Source organism: Cuculus canorus, chromosome 12, assembly GCF_017976375.1.
Source record: "Cuculus canorus isolate bCucCan1 chromosome 12, bCucCan1.pri, whole genome shotgun sequence".
Lineage (NCBI taxonomy): Eukaryota > Metazoa > Chordata > Aves > Cuculiformes > Cuculidae > Cuculus > Cuculus canorus.
The window spans coordinates 125,703-141,661 of NC_071412.1; the positions used below are offsets into that span (position 1 = coordinate 125,703).

The 15,959-nt window shown below is 45.9% G+C and overlaps 1 protein-coding gene across 1 annotated transcript in view; it reads right to left on the reverse strand.

Moving 5' to 3' along the window:
* The window catches only part of IQGAP1 (IQ motif containing GTPase activating protein 1), a 64,559-nt gene extending 52,564 nt beyond the window's left edge, over window positions 1-11,995 (reverse strand). The window contains exons 1-2 of the mRNA XM_054077383.1: window positions 11,867-11,995; window positions 10,542-10,641 (exon numbers count right to left, since the gene is read on the reverse strand). Of these exons, the coding sequence (XP_053933358.1) occupies window positions 10,542-10,641; window positions 11,867-11,918 (152 nt within the window). The 5' untranslated portion in view covers window positions 11,919-11,995. The remainder of the gene's footprint in view (window positions 1-10,541; window positions 10,642-11,866) is intronic.
* Window positions 11,996-15,959: the final 3,964 nt, after the last annotated feature.

The following is a 15,959-nucleotide window of genomic DNA, read 5'->3' on the forward strand; positions in this document are numbered from 1 at the left end:
AAACAAAGTTATCCAGCTAGGATTATTCCAAGCAAGAAGGAAAAAGATGCCACAGCATGTGTATCTGATGTAGAGACTTTTTTAGTACTGCAAAGGAGTGCTTGGGGAAAGACCAAAAAGTGGCTTCATTCTCCTTTCAGTAATTTGGAGGGTAAGTGAAAGGTAAAATGATAGTTCTGTTCACAAGAAAATAAACGGAAAATTTGCACCTGATCTACCAAAGCCAAAATGAAAAACAGACCACAGCGGCAAAGACTCCAAAACATTCCCACACTTCAAGTTTGGGCAGTCAATTAGCTGGTTTCACAATTTCCAGATATCTACCTTTTGAAAAGCAAGAACCTGTAACATAATGTACCTCTCTCTGTGCTGAAAAGAACTGCTATTTTAGCAGAGAGAAGTTTGCAGTGAAGGATTTTTGGCAAGCAGCAAGATCATCTTCCTCCAGCAGAGGTTTGGATAACGTCTTATTCATGAGGCTCCTCTAGCGTGAAAATTTCGCAAGAATCTGGTGAATGGTAGAAAAACTGTAACAAGAAGAGGGCATACCCCTCTGCCAAATGAAGTTTCAGGCACCACAGCATAACCATCAATCAGAAGCTGGAAATGTGAAGAAGCTGCCCACTCATTCAATCTGTACTATAAACATGATAAATTGCATCATAGAGAGTCTTTCAGAATACCAACTATTCCACTCAGAACAACAAAACCTCAACAAAGAAAATCCATCTTTCCCCCGCCCTGTCAAGCGTCCACACTGACACAGCGTTTTGAACACTACCATTTTCTGCCTGACAGCTCATCCTACAGAAAGGCTCACAAGTGGACTGTGGGACACCAGCACATTCCGGACAGCAGGTGTCCACACTAAAGGAAGGTACCAACAATACTTATTTAGAATTCCACTCTTCAAAGCACATATTCAAATTCACAGTGGGGGAGTAGGGGAAGACAAGTTGGCTTCTGTAGTGGCATAACAGTTAACACCCTGGGAAACAAGATCATCATTAAGACACAGTGTTCAAAATCAAATCCTTGAAGTTTTCCAAAGCAGGCTAATCTGAAATCACACCTGGGAACACACAGGGCTTTGCTCAAATCAGTATGACATTTTGTCATGTACCTTTACAAGTATTAAAATTACACCAGTAAAAACAAAGAGAATTATCATTTGAAATACTCTACTGAGCAAGATTTGTTTCCTAAAGCATGTTTTGACTGTCCATTGGTTTATAATTCTCTCTCTAGCTCTCTGTCCAAAGCAGCACCCTTAATTTCAATTTCAAATTTCAATTTCTCACAAATAGTTGTGAGAAATCTAACAAACTGAAATAGAAATTTAAATCTTTATCACCTGCCTCAGAAAAGAAAAAGGTCTTACATGCAGCTTAGGTCTAAAGTCAGCGTCTAGTGAGCCTGTAAGGTGGCAAATGAGTAGGAAATGCAGTTACACCCTTGTACCAACAACACAGCAAAATATGCCAGACCTTACCCGAGGGAGAAGCTGATTGCTTTGACATAAAACCTGAAAATGGAACAGGTTTCATGCAATCTCACACCCAAAAGCACCAGAAAGTATTTGGTGCCCAAGAAGTCTGTCCAGCAACCAGGCAAGCAGGAGAAAGATGCTGAAGCTGTCCGCCCAGCAGCAGGCCACTGTGCCTGGCCCAACAAGAAGCATTAGCAGACCCAGGATGGAGATGCCAGTTTTCAAGTTCTCCTCGCTCCTCCTGGGTTCTTCTTCAGTTGGCCATCGCATGCAGATTTTACAGGCTACAGGCAGGTCTTCTGACAGCCTTTTGTAGCTGGAAGTGATGACTGCCTGTCTTGTGCCACCCTCACAACTCATCCAGATCTGTTCACTGTGCTGTCTCCAAGGCTGTGTCATGAAACCAAATGCAACTGTGCTGGGGTCTTGATGGCCACCTGCTAATTGGGACATTTTTAAAGAGAGGTCACTCTAACAGCCCTTCCCTTACAGTATGTGGTGTCTCCACATTTAGATGCTTCCGTTCACATCCATTTTGTCCTTCCAACACAGTTCCCATCAGCAGGAAAACACGCACAGCTGCAGAAGAACCACAGAAGAAGCAGCAGCCAGAGTGAGAGGGCAGCAGTTCTCCCTCCAAGAGTGTCTGCACAAGACTTCTGAAAGAAGCTATGGCTTAAAGGCCTTCGCACCGCTCTGCGCTGCCAACACCACAGGGATGGGATTTTTTGCACAAATCATACTATCAATTTTTTTTGAAACAAAGAGGGACCTCGTACTCCAGCAGATCATTGCCTCTACGCATCACAAATATTTTTAGTTCCAGTACAATTGCAGACTTAGCATACATTCTCACACAGGATCAGAACAGAAAACTTGACGGCAGTCTCAGCTCTTCATCCAGTTCACCGGAGCAAATGCCTTAGATAGCCATGCAGAAATCCCAAACATACACTTCTCTCCAAAATAACTCATTCTACAAACTCCGAGTAAATCAGGAATCACCCAAGAAGATGAAAAAGCTCAGAGACGCAACAACAACAAAGTAAAATGAATCTATCACAGCAGGAGCATTCTCTTCTGGAGAAGCAGATGGAAATTTAAATGCATTTCGGAACAGTTTGTGCAGGAAAAGTCACATCAGGGATGTTAGTACCTCAACACTAAGTGGACTTCTTGCAAGTAATGGTTATACACAGCACTCCACAGTATCCAATAGTCAAGAACTGCTACGTGACAACTACCTGTTTTGGTTATTTTGGGTTGCTCTCTCCTGCATTACAGGCAATATTCCTTCAGAAACCACAGTCCCGCCAAACTCTGGTCTCCAAACTGAACACGGTGCAAACAGCTGCTTCCCTCCTCCTGGCCTGACTTTCTTTTCCAGTGAGTCAAACAAAAAGTATTCAGAGTAAGGCAAAGCTGGTGGTACTCCAGCACTGTCCTTCCCCACCTCCCTCCACCCACTTGTCAGAAAAATACAGTTCTGAATGTGCATTCCAAGACAATTTTCAGTCCAGACAGCCACTGCTTGCCAGCTGCATGAGGTCATCCACAGAACAGCACAGGCACTGCAGAAAAATCTCAAGTCCAAACAGGAGCTGCTGGTAAGAAGCCCTAGATGAAGTGAAAAGAGCTAAACAGCAGCTACTTCAACTTACGCCTATTTATAATAAAATACTATCTATGAATATTCACAGATTAATCAAACAGGGGACTTGCACCCTATCTGACAGCAGCACAAACAGGAGAAAAAAAAAGCAAAACCATACACACAAACAAAAAACCAAACCCCAAAACAGTACCTGACCCAATCTATGAGTGGGAGTAAAATAGAAATATAAAGGAATAAAGACAAAAGTCTTCATCGGCCTGGATTAAAAAGAGGAATGCTGTCTACGCCACGTAAGATTAAGTTCTGCTGTGTCAACTCACCTGACCTAGAGGAGTCACTTTCGGTGGGAATTATACAAGTCATTTTCAGCCACATGTCAGTTCCTGTAATTTTGTGACTTAGATTATACATGAAGATATCAGGACTGATCTAGCAGTATGTCCCTGCCCATGGCAGGGGGGTTGGACCTAGATGACCGTTAAGGCCCCTTCCAACCCAAACTATTCTATAATTCTAAGACTCCTCACATACAATGCAAACAGAAATATTTTTAAAAGCTAAAAGAAACCCCATCCCACACAAAACCAGGTTTGCCTAAGTCTGGAAAGGGAGAGAGCAAGACAGTGTGGAGAGCAAAACCCATAACAATCCTCATCTTTCTTTTTATCTGAGGGACTCCAGAGTTACATTACGATTCTTTCTGTCTTGAGATTTACAATAAAACAAAGCAAAAAAAAAAAGAAAAAAATGCAAAGGCTTCAGGTGCAGCTCTAGCTGACACCACCAGGGTCATGGCACTCCCGTCTGCTACTACCACTTCAGCCTCGGAACCCTCCAAAACATAGCACGCTAATTTTACAACCTCAAAACCCAGGGGAAACTTGTCTGTATCTGATATGCAGATTAATTCAAGTAGGATTTAAGTAAGATATTCTGCACACAACTCACTCACTGAGGCACACTGAGAACTGTATAAAAGTAAGTGAGAAAGCCTAATCATGTTTTTCTCAATCTACCTTATTGGTACCTAGCACTCTATGACAGCCTTGTTCTTAACAGAGGCTCATGAGACACAGATTTTAACTTAAACTACGTCAGTTTTTTCCAGTTCAGGTTAATGAGAGAACGGAATCAATGCAACATATTGCCTTTCCAAAAACAATCTAATTTGCAATGAAGAAGCTTCTTGAGACAAATTCTGTGTGAAATAACATCTATCACATTTCCTCCACAAGCAGATTTCAGCTGTAGTCTACTATTTTAAATATTTTATCTTCAAACGAGCTCCTCCAAGAACAACTATCTACACCTTTACAGACTGATGAACCAGCTTCACACAGTTACTCAGAGTCAGGTTACAGAATGCCCCACCTCGCACTAACTCCATATGTGTTCAGTCTGTCCAGAAAGTGGTGCTGCCTATCACTTTTCCTCTTCCTTCTTCTGGGCACCCTACACCTCCAAAAACAGAGAAACCTGTTTAAAGCAGATTTCGGATGACTACACCAAATTCCAAGAGAGAAAGGTATCCACCCAAACACTCTCAAACTACAAGTGGGAAACCTAAAAAGATGAAGATTGGAATTTTTTCCTTAAACGTTAGCTTTGTTCTAGGAAACAAATTTTAACTGGGTCATCTGGCAAACAATTCAGGTTTATTTTTTGTTTAAAGACACAGAAAAGTAATTTCAGTCATAAAAACTGCTCCCCACTTTAAAGAGAGAGCGGAAGCATGAGGGAGAGGAGAAAGTAATCCTTACTGAAAAGCAATCTATGGGAGAGACCCTTCAGACCTTACTACACAGGCACAAAATAATATTGTCTCTCAATAGCATCATCAGTTTACACTAAGCCACCTTCCAGTCCGTCAGAAAGAACGGTATTACCAGTTGACTGCAGACACTTCAATCCTGAACAGATTAAATCAGCAACCAAAGCAAGCAGCATTCTTTCCTTGCTCAGTAGGAAATACCTACAAACAACCCAAAAAGGAGTAAAAAAACCCACACTTGCAGATTCCACCCTGATGCATACAAGAAGCACAATCCTCAGGCGCAAAGGTTCTACAGTTACTGGAAGCCACATAATCTGGGCACTAAAACGCTTATGCTATTTTAGGGCATAATTCAGAATGGAAATGTTTCTTACTGTCCCAGGGAAAAAGCACAGTACCATCACGCAGCAAGCAGGTAATGAAACTAAAGCAAACAACATTCCAGTTCACAGTCTGGAGAACCTAAAATATTCCACAGCGAAAGATGGAGCTTGAAAAAGCTTTTGTAAAATTGGTAAGTGCTAACTTAATCATGAAAATGCCACAATACCCCAGTAAGTAACCCACATAGGAAAAAGGCTATCACACAACACAGACAAATACTGTAGCGCAGCGACCTGACTTCTAGCTAAGGACCACAAAAAGAATTTCTCTCTGGTTGCTGCTTGCCGTTCTGTGAGGACAAGCTGCCACGTCACAACTGAACAGAGTACCTACAGTTTTACCTGCACTGACACAGCTTTCTGTATAGATCACTGTGATTTGGAGACAAAATGCAAAACAAAGCCCAAACAACTAAACGCAAAACACCAAAACCAAAGTATTAAACAACATTTATTCATAAAGTCATTTTTATTCAATAAAGACTTACCTGGTCCCAGCATAGTACAGGATTCCCCCTAGTCAAAACCTCCATTTTACCTTCCATTTTCATTTCAATGTCTAACAATCTTGAGCAACTGAATTGCATGCCCTGCCTCCCTTTCTCCAACCAGCAAGAATGTTGACTGTTTCACAAGACTGTTGCACATCAGTCCTCTGGGACCAGTGCTGTTTAACGTCTTTGTCAATGACATAGACAGTGAGAAGTCTATGGAACCCTCAGGAAGTTTGCAGATGACACCAAGCCGAGTGGTGCAGTTGCCACACCAGAAGGACAGGATGTCACCCAGAGGGGCCTGGAGAAGCTGTGGAAGTGGGCCTGTGTGAATCCCATGAGGATCAACAAGGCCAAGGGCAAGGTCCTACACCTGGCTTGGGGCAATCTGCGGTTTCAATACAGGATGGAAGATGATGTGATTGAGAGCTGCCCTGAGGAGAAGGACTTGGGGTGCTGACTGACAAGAAGCTTGACATGAGCTGTCAATGTGCGTTCGCAGCCCAGAAGGCCAACCGTGTCCTGGGCTGCATCAAAAGAAACGCAGCCAGCAGGGTGAGGGAGCGGATTCTGCCCCTCTATTCCTCTCTTGTGTAACCTCATCTGGAGTACTGTGTCCAGTTCTGGAATCCTCAACGTAAGAAGGAGAGAGATGGAACTGTTGGAATGGGTCCAGAGAAGGGCTACAAGGATGATCAGAGGGCTGGAGCACCTCCCATAAGAGGACAGACTGAGAGACCTGAGGTTGTTCAGCCGGGAGAAGAGAAGGCTCAGAGGAGATCTTATAGCGACCTTCCAGTACCTGAAGTTGCTACAAGAAAGCTGGGAAGGGACTTTATATTTATAAAGGCATGAAGTGATAGGACAAGGGGGGACAGCTTTAAATTGGAGAGGGGAAGATTTAGACTAGACATGAGGAGGAAATTCTTCACAGCGAGAGTGGTGAGGCCCTGGTCCAAGTTGCCCCGGGAAGCTGTGGCTGCTCCTTCCCTGGAGGTGTTCAACGTCAGGTTGGATGGGGCCTTGGACAGCCTGGTCTAGTGGGACGTGTCCCTGCCCATGGCAGAGGGTTGGAATTAGAATGATTTGAGTTGGAAGGGGCCTTAAAGATCATCTATGACTCTATGATCAGTAGCTGAAGTCAGAAACTTCTAAATAATAACAGTGACAGCTCAAGAAGAAACAAACAGAGCTGGAATATCATTAAATAAGTAGAAGTTATCAATGTTCTTCTGATAAGTCCATTGATGTGTGGTCCTTAGCAGACAGGCACTCCAATGCAATACTCAACGCCACTGCACATGTGCTCTTACATCGGGCAGTTCAGAAATCCAGACTCTGCTGGATTTTTCATGTCAGTATGGAACTAGGTGCTAGTCAGTTTTCACCTTACATTCTTTTAACATTTACAAAACAAAAAACCTTCTGCTTCTAAATTTTGCATATTTCTTGGCTGAAGGGACAACAAACCTCTGACAACACTGATGCAGTACAAACCAGCATGATACTATTCATGTCATTTTTAGGTGCCTTTACGGTAAAGAAAAAACACATATATAATATATATTAAATGTAAACTACAGTGTCTCTGTGCAATATTATAATGTAATATGATAATATGATTACAGGGGGAGAAAGGGTCCAGCAAGAATTGTTCTCCAGCCACCTCTTATGCTGCCTCAGCCATCATCACCTTCATAATGTTCCCCTCTTCATCTTCTGGTCATGTGACACAGGGCCCACCAGATACCTTCCCCTTCTCCTAGGTCCTCCCCTTCTCCTCACCAAGGTAATTTCCAATCTGAAAATCTCTCACTACAAAGAAAAATTATAAACCCTCCTATCCGTGCCCACAGCTCTGAGGTACTGTAATCAACCAACAGCACAAACAAAATGCTATGGTATCTAATTCACACCTTATGTCTCAGTCAATACCCCAGCTAAGAAGTCAAATGCAGAAAATCTCAGACCAAAGACAAGAATTTCAAATACAATGACCTCTTACAGTTCTGGTTTAGCGGTTTTTATTAAGCTCCTTTCTGCAGCCAAGAGCCCTCTTTTAGGTGTTCTAGTAGCAATAAAAAAAATTCAAAGGACAATTTAGAAAAAGACTACTCGATGGGGATGCAGGGGGCTGACTCTTGGGAGCAGACCATGAAGTTAAGCCTTTATGCTCTCACCTGTGTATCTTACTAAGGAGCCTGTTCCCTTCCTTCTGGTCATTTAATCTTTAACTCTCATGCAAGTTATGGCTTCAGCTACAGGAATCAGGAATCCCCCCTCATGAATTGCATGAACAGCCTGCAGGTAAGTAAGCAAGCGCAGGCTGAGGGTTGGAAAACAGGGATTTGAAGCTCTCTAAGTAGACCAGCCACTTAACAAACACATGCTCCGACTGCCAAGGCGGACATCAGGAAGGCTGTAACGTGACTGCTCGTGTGCTGAGTGACACAGCTGCTGCTCCGTTCTTCACAAAACACACCAACAAACACCAGGCATTATCAGAAACATCTGAAGGCTCATCTTGAGACAAAATAGTGAAAATGCCGCACCTTGGCAGAAACAAGGCAAAGTCAAACGCCCAGTTGCTCAGCCCCACCAATACCAAGGCAATACTCAGAAGAAGAGGTAAGATGGCCAAGGCACTGAGAGTCAGGGATGATTCACGTAAAGAATAAGTCACCATGATTAAGCAAGAGCTTAAATGAAAATACTAGAGCTATTGCTGCATTCAGAATTTTTGCCTGAAGTTTTTGCAAATCTGGACACAGAACTGAACAGAGAAAGCAACTCGGAAAGGATTTACTGAGGGCAACGACAGAGTCCACAAGTGGTGGATCTGGGGCTTCTTCATGCACAGACACGGACTACCGCACAACTCCTCTCTCCCTGTCACCTAGCACTCAACCCTGAAGCTTTTGGATTCAAAGGGAAGGAGTTATTTTTACATATATTCGGATCCTTCTCACTACTTCAGACCTCTTCCAATGCTGTATGGACAGAAAATTATTATTTTCCAGAAAGACAGGGAGTGAGTAGGGAGAAGTCAGAACCATCCAGGGAAAAGTACTACAGATCTATTAAATGGGACCCATAAAGAAATATGCAAGAATTGGAGTTTCAGTGTAAGAGAAGTGCAAGGGAAATACACTCTTTCCATTTAAGTGAATGAAAGAGTATAACCAGTTCTTCACATGCATTGATAAGTAGCGAGGTAGTAGCGCAACAAGACATAAGGTCCAACACAAAAACCACAAGACTGTCCCTCTAGCGCTTTTTATTTGACAAATACGGAAAATCAACTACGATCACCTTCACAATAGCTGCCTTCTGAATTGACACACAGCTGCATACAACGCTTCCAACGTTCAAAGCAATTCCACAGATCAATTTCAGAAAGGCTGTTGAGGATCTCCGTTGGTTTTGCTTTCACATCTTCAACTGACAAAAAAAGGGTTCCTTTGAGCACCAAGTGGATCTTAGGGAAAAGGCAGAAATTGCAGGGAGCCAGGTCTGACAAACAGGGTGGGTACTCGAACACGATGACAATGCTATTAGCTAAAAAACATTTCACAGACAAAGAGTTGTGGGCTGGCAGATTGTCTGGGTGCAAAACCTACCCATTTCTCCACAATTCTGGTTGTTCCCTTCTCACACATGCAATTTCAAGACTTCAATGCAATACTGCTGACTTACCATCTGGCCACTGGGAACCCACTCTGCCACCACAATACCCTGGACATTGAAGAAAACAATCAACAAGGCCTTGAGCTTCAAGCGACTCATGCATGCTTTTTTTTGGTCTTAGAGATGTTGCCAACTTCCACTGCATTGACTGTCGCTTGGTTTCCAGATCACACGTAAATATCCAAGTTTCATCACAAGTAACTCCCAAATTCAACAAATCTGGTTCATCTTCAAAGCATTACAGAAGGTCCAAACAATTCCTTTTCATTCTTCTGACAGCATTTTTTGAACCGTTTCTGCACAAACTTTTTTCACATTCAGTTTTTCCATTAGAATGCATCAAACACTTTGCCTCTCCAAATGAATGTTCTGAGCTACTGCACAAACACTCAACCTTCTGCCTTTTCAAATCATATCACACACTTTTTCAATGTTGTCATCAGCAACTGCTGTGCTTGAGCAGCCTGGGCAATCCTCATTTTTCATGCTTTCTCTGCCTTCCGAAAACCGTTTATGCCACTCAAAAACACGTGCATAAGACACGTACTCTTACCACCAGCCTCAGCCAATAATTGAAAAGTTTCCATCATGGATTTCTTCAGTTTCTTGTGAATATTCACATAACTCAATTTTCACCTTGCACGCTGATATTTTCCAACAGAGGGTAAGAAAACCCCTCTATTTGAACATGTGTCCACATAAACCAAGTGAAGCAATCGAGCTGAGCCTTGTCTCACTGCAACAGGCCAGAACACGTTCTATCATCATCTTTGTCTATCCCCTCCTACACTTCGTTCCCAAGCTAAAAGGTTAGTCTCAGTTTTTGTGTTGGATCTCGTATACCAGTCAAGTAACAGGAAGAACACTTCCAGTGTTAGAATTACTGGAACACTAAAGCTATGGAGCCCGCTTTATAAGAAGTCTTTAAGAACATGCTAAATAAGCACATTGGGGTCTTTTTTGAAGGGGGGTTGTTTATTTGTTTCTTAAAATAAATCTATAGAGTCACTAAGCAACACAGACAAGAGGTAAGCTACAGCCCATCTATCCCCCTTACCAAATATCATGTACCAGCAGTTTCAAACCCACTTATTCTTACCTCTTTGCTTCCTCCAGATGACAAAGGTATTCATAGGCTACATTCTGGCGTCGCCTCTCATCCATTTCCTCTGCCGTAAGTCTCTCATTATCCAAGACAGCTACAAATAGTCAAAACACATTCTCAGGTGCTTGAAGACTGAATGTAACACACACACCAAGAATCAGGTCCAACCTTTCCCACAGAAACTTATCACAGGTTTTCCTCGATTCAAAAAAATTAAGAACCAAATACATCTGTTCTTTACAGGCAACAGAGGAGATCCCACACCCTCAATCCTTGCTCGCCTGTCACATAAACTTCTCATTGCCTCCTCTTTCTGATTTCTCCAGCTGTAATCCAACTGTTTCCACCTTTCAATTCCGCAGAAACAGGCAAAGTTAGAAGAAAATAAGAAAATGAAGGGCTTTCTCTTCCTTAAAAGCGCAGAGAACCCCAGGCCCTTCCGACTGTTCTGACTTTGGCAGCCAAAGATTAAGGACAATGGCCTATATTCACAGTCCCTTCTGCATCTTTACAGTCCATCTCTAAACCAGATAAAAACACTTCTCAAGATCCTCATCTGGAGGGGAATCATCCAGGTCCCCCCCCACGCGGGTTGTCTCGGACAGGGGCCGTGCCGGTTTGCCGTATTGGGTGCACCCAGACCCCAGGGGCAGCGCCCAAGTCCCCCCCGCTCCCGCAGCCCAACCCCCCCACCCACTCCCGACAGAAAACCGGAACTTCTCAGGTGTTACGGACCAACTCGCCAAACAGGAATCGTCCCGCACCTGGCACAACCGGGACCGCGGCTCGAACGGAGCCCCGCGGGGAGGGCGCCCCGCTCGCAGCATCCCCGGCGCCGCGGAGCCTCCGGGACCGCCCGCCGCGGACATCTTGGGTGGCGCCCGGCGCGGGGAAGCGGAGCCGCCCCAGCCCCCGCTCCTCTCCATCCCCGGGACGGCGGGGAACCGGAGCCGCCCCCAACCCTTCCTCCACCCCCGGGACGCCGGGGAACCGGAGCCGCCCCCAACCCTTCCTCCACCCCCGGGACGCCGGGGAACCGGAGCCGCCCCCAACCCTTCCTCCACCCCCGGGACGCCGGGGAACCGGAGCCGCCCCCAACCCTTCCTCCATCCCCGGGACGGCGGGGAACCGGAGCCGCCCCCAACCCTTCCTCCATCCCCGGGACGGCGGGGAACCGGAGCCGCCCCCAACCCTTCCTCCACCCCCGGGACGGCGGGGAACCGGAGCCGCCCCCAACCCTTCCTCCATTCCCGGGACGGCGGGGAACCGGAGCCGCCCCCTCTCTCAGCGCCCCCAGCCCCAGGGCAGCCGATACTCACAGCCATAGTACGGCTTCGCCAGGCTCATCCCATCGCTCTCCTCGGCCGCCATGTCGCCCCTCGGACGGGGCGCGGCCGCTCGCTTCCTGCCGCCCCGGGGCCGCCGCTCCGCCCCGCCGGCCCCGCCCCTACCGCCCGCTCATTGCCCGGCACCGGCGATGCAGCCCGGGTGTGGCCGGCACCGCCTTCGTCCCTTCCGGCCTCTCGCCATCCCCGTTGCCTGGGCTGCTCGGTGGGGAGCAGGAACGGGGCGTCCCGAGGCGGCCGCGCTGCCCGAAGGGTCCCCGTCCGTCGCTGTCTCGTTCGACGGGCACAGTTCGGAAGACAGAATCATAGAATGGTTTGGGTTGGAAGGGACCTTAAAGATCGTGTAGTTCCAACTCCTCTGCCATGGGCAGGGACACTTTCCACTGGACCTGGTTGCCCAAAGCTTCACCCAGCCTGGGCTTGAACCCCTCCACAGCTTCTCTGGCAACTTTTTTCGAGTGCCTCCCCAGCTTTCCTATAGGCCCCCTTGAAGTACTGGAAGGGTGCTATAAAGTCTCCGCAGAGCCTTCTCTTCTCCAGGCTGAACAAATCTTTCAGCCTGTCCTCATAAAGGTGCTCCAGCCCTTTGATCATCCTCATGGCCCTCCTCTGGACTCACTCTAACAGATCCATGTCCTCTGTGAGCTGAGTACTCGGGAACTGAAAGCAGTACTCCAGGTGAGGTTTCACGAGAGCAGATGTCACCATGTCTCTTTTTTTATCAGCCCTGTGGATTCCATTGCCAGGGCACAATCTGACTACTTAAACACAGATTCTGTTAGACCAACAGCCTCTGTTAGGCAGCGATCCGCCCCCTCCTCCCAGGGAAGCAGCAGGGAGCACCAGGTCCAGTTATCATAGAATCACAAGGTTGGAAAAGACCTCTCAGATCATCAAGTCCAACCATTCCTACCAACCACTATACCATGTCCCTGAACACCTCCTCTGCCCGTCTTCTAAACACCTCCAGGGATGGTGACTCCCCCCCCCCCCCCCCCCGGGCAGCCTCTGCCAGGGCCCGATGACCCTTTCTGTTAAAATTTTTTTTCTGATATCCAACCTGACCCTCCCCTGGCGGAGCTTGAGGCCATTCCCCCTTGTCCTGTCCCCTGTCACTTGGGAGAAGAGGCCAGCACGCACTTCTCTCTCCTTTCAGCTAGTAGTAGAGAGCAATAAGGTCTCGTCTCAGCCTCCTCTTCTCAAGGCTAAACAACCTCAGTTCCCCCAGCCGCTCCTCGTAAGGCTTGTGTCTGGCTTTCCCAGTATGAGGGAGCAAGCGATGAAGGGCTTGGAGCATCTCACCTATGAGAAGAGGCTGAGAGAGGACAGGACGAGCAGCAGTGGGCAAGCGCCTGGCTATAAATTGGAGAGGGGGAGATTTAGACTAGACATAAGGAGGAAATTCTTCACAGTGAGGGTGGGGAGATGCTGGTCCAGGTTGCCCAGGGAAGCTGTGGCTGCGCCATCCCTGGAGGTGTTCCAGGCCAGGTGTGATGGGGCTTTGGGCAGCCTGGTCCAGTGGGAGGTGTCCCTGCCCATGGCAGAGAGGGTGGAATTAGATGATCTTTAAGGTCCTTTCCAACTCAAACCATTTTATGATTCTATGACTGAAATTCAGGAAACATAAGTGTTAGAAGAAATGTTCTGACTCCAACGGTGGTCAAACACAAGAACAAGTTGCCCAGAGATGCTGTGGAGTCTCTGTCCCTGGAGATACTCTAGACCTAACTAGACACAGTCCTGGCTAATGCACTACAGTTGATGCTGCACTGAGGAAACAAGGTTTGACTAGAGACTTCTAGAGGTCCCTTCCAACCCCAATGTTTCTGTGTGTCTATGGAAAAGTATATTTATATAATTTTTTTAAGAGTCAGTATGAAAGAGAAACTAAGTGAAAGCGGTTTTGTTGATTATAAAGGTTATATGTAACAGCTCAACAGTTAAAGAAATAATTGCATAGATCAATGTCTGGCTTAAATTAAAAAACAAAGGTTTTATAACAATCAGTTATAGTTCTAATTATTAGCAGTTATTTGCATTGTGTCACACGTGGCCATCTTGTAGTTATACAATGAGAAGACATTTAAAATAACGTTTGTATCTAGGTTGTGGAGTGCAGAACTGGGTTTGTTTCCTCTAAAAATCATGCAATATTTTTTGTACAGTTCCACAACCCTCCCTCAAAAAAATCTCATAAACTTACTTTTTTTGTATAAGACCCATTCTGACAAGAAAATAAAAAATTATTACCACAGATCATGCAAGAATCTGGACAAACCTCTTAAAGGTTATATTTCAGTGATTCCTGTAAGAACTTCCTTGATTTAAGAATTTTGGTCTTTGTTACTGCCTCTGCTTAACTGTTTGTTATATTTTGTGCATCTATGTGCTTAATTCATTGCCTCTCCTGTTTATTGTCTAGTTGTTTGGGGTTTTTTTAACTGTTGAATACACACTGGGCAGAGAGCCTTACAGACGGCATCACAGAGGTACCTATTTTTCTCTAGTTTCAAAATCTGAGCAATCAGTTCCATGAAAATATTTCTTTAAGTACTTGGCCTTAAGGCTTCAGCACTAGGCTTCCTAGGGGAAACAAAGGCTCTAAAACTCAGTCCTTTATTTAAACTACTGATTTTCCTTCTTTTGCAGGTATTTATTGGCCACTGCCTTCATGAGAAAGATTATTCCTGTGAATGGTGCTGAAAAAAACACGTTTAAAGCACCTGGAGACTCTGAAGCTGTGATTCTATAGTCGCTTAAATATAACATAGCCACAGGCTACCACTGAAAAGTAAGGAATCTCTAACCTCTTCAAATCCTCCTCCAAACAAGGCAGTATATACAGTTATCACACCTGCATTTCCAAAGTATCACAGTCCAAAAAGATTGGGAAAGAATAGCATATTATAATAACCTTGCACTAAATAGTTGTTCACATGTATCCTCAGTTCTGACAAAACAAAGACTGAAGATGGAGTAGGATCTGCTCTAGGTCCCATTTAGCATGAAGAACTTCAAGTGGTGTCCACTGGGCTCAGTGCTGGGTCCAGTCCTGTTCAATATCTTTATCAAGGACCTGGATGAGGGGATTAAGTGCACCCTTAGCAAGTTTGCTGACGACACTAAACTGGGAGGAAGGGTTGATCTGCTGGAGGGTAAGGAGGCTCTGCAGAGAGATCTGAACAGGCTGGATCAATGGGCTACAGCCAACTGGATGAGATGTAGCAAGGCCAAGTGCAGAGTCCTGCACCTGGGACACAACAACCCCATGCAGCGCTCCAGGCTTGGGGAAGAGTGGCTGGAAAGCTGCCTGGCAGAGAAAGATGTGGGGTTGTTGGCTGACAGTGGCTGAACATGAGCCAGCAGTGTGCCCAGGGGGCCAAGACAGCCAATAACATCTTGGCTTGGATCAGAAACGGTGTGGCCAGCAGGACCCGGGAAGTGATTCTTCCCCTGTGCTCTGCACTGGTGAGGCTGCACCTCAAATCCTGGGTTCAGTTTTGGGCCCCTCGCTACAAGAAAGACCTTGAGGTCCTGGAGTGTGCCCAGAGAAGAGTGATGAAGCTGGTGAAAGGGCTGGAGAACAAGGGTTATGACGAGCGGCTGAGGGAGCTGGGGTTGTTTAGCCTGGAGGAGGCTGAGGGGAGACCTTATTGCTCTCTACAACTACCTGAAAGTAGTGTTGGTCTCTTCTCCCAAGTGGCGGGTGATAGGACAAGAGGGAATGGCCTTAAGCTGCGTCAGGAGAAGTTTAGATTGGACATTAGGAAAACTTTGTTCCCAGAATGGGTTCTCAGGCCCTGGCAGAAGCTGCCCGGGGAGATGGTGGAGTCCCCATCCCTGGAGGTGTTTAAAAGGCGATAGAGGAGGTGCTTGGGGACATGACTTAGTAGTGGATAGGTACGGTTGGAGCTGATGATCTCAAAGGTCTTTTCCAACCCAGTGATTCTATGATTCTATAACTGCTTACAGCAAGGGTTGCCTTTTGGCTCCCAGCATCAGATCAAATTCATAGCGCTTAAGCGGGACTCACACTCCCGCCTCAGCCGCCGCAGCCACCGCTGAC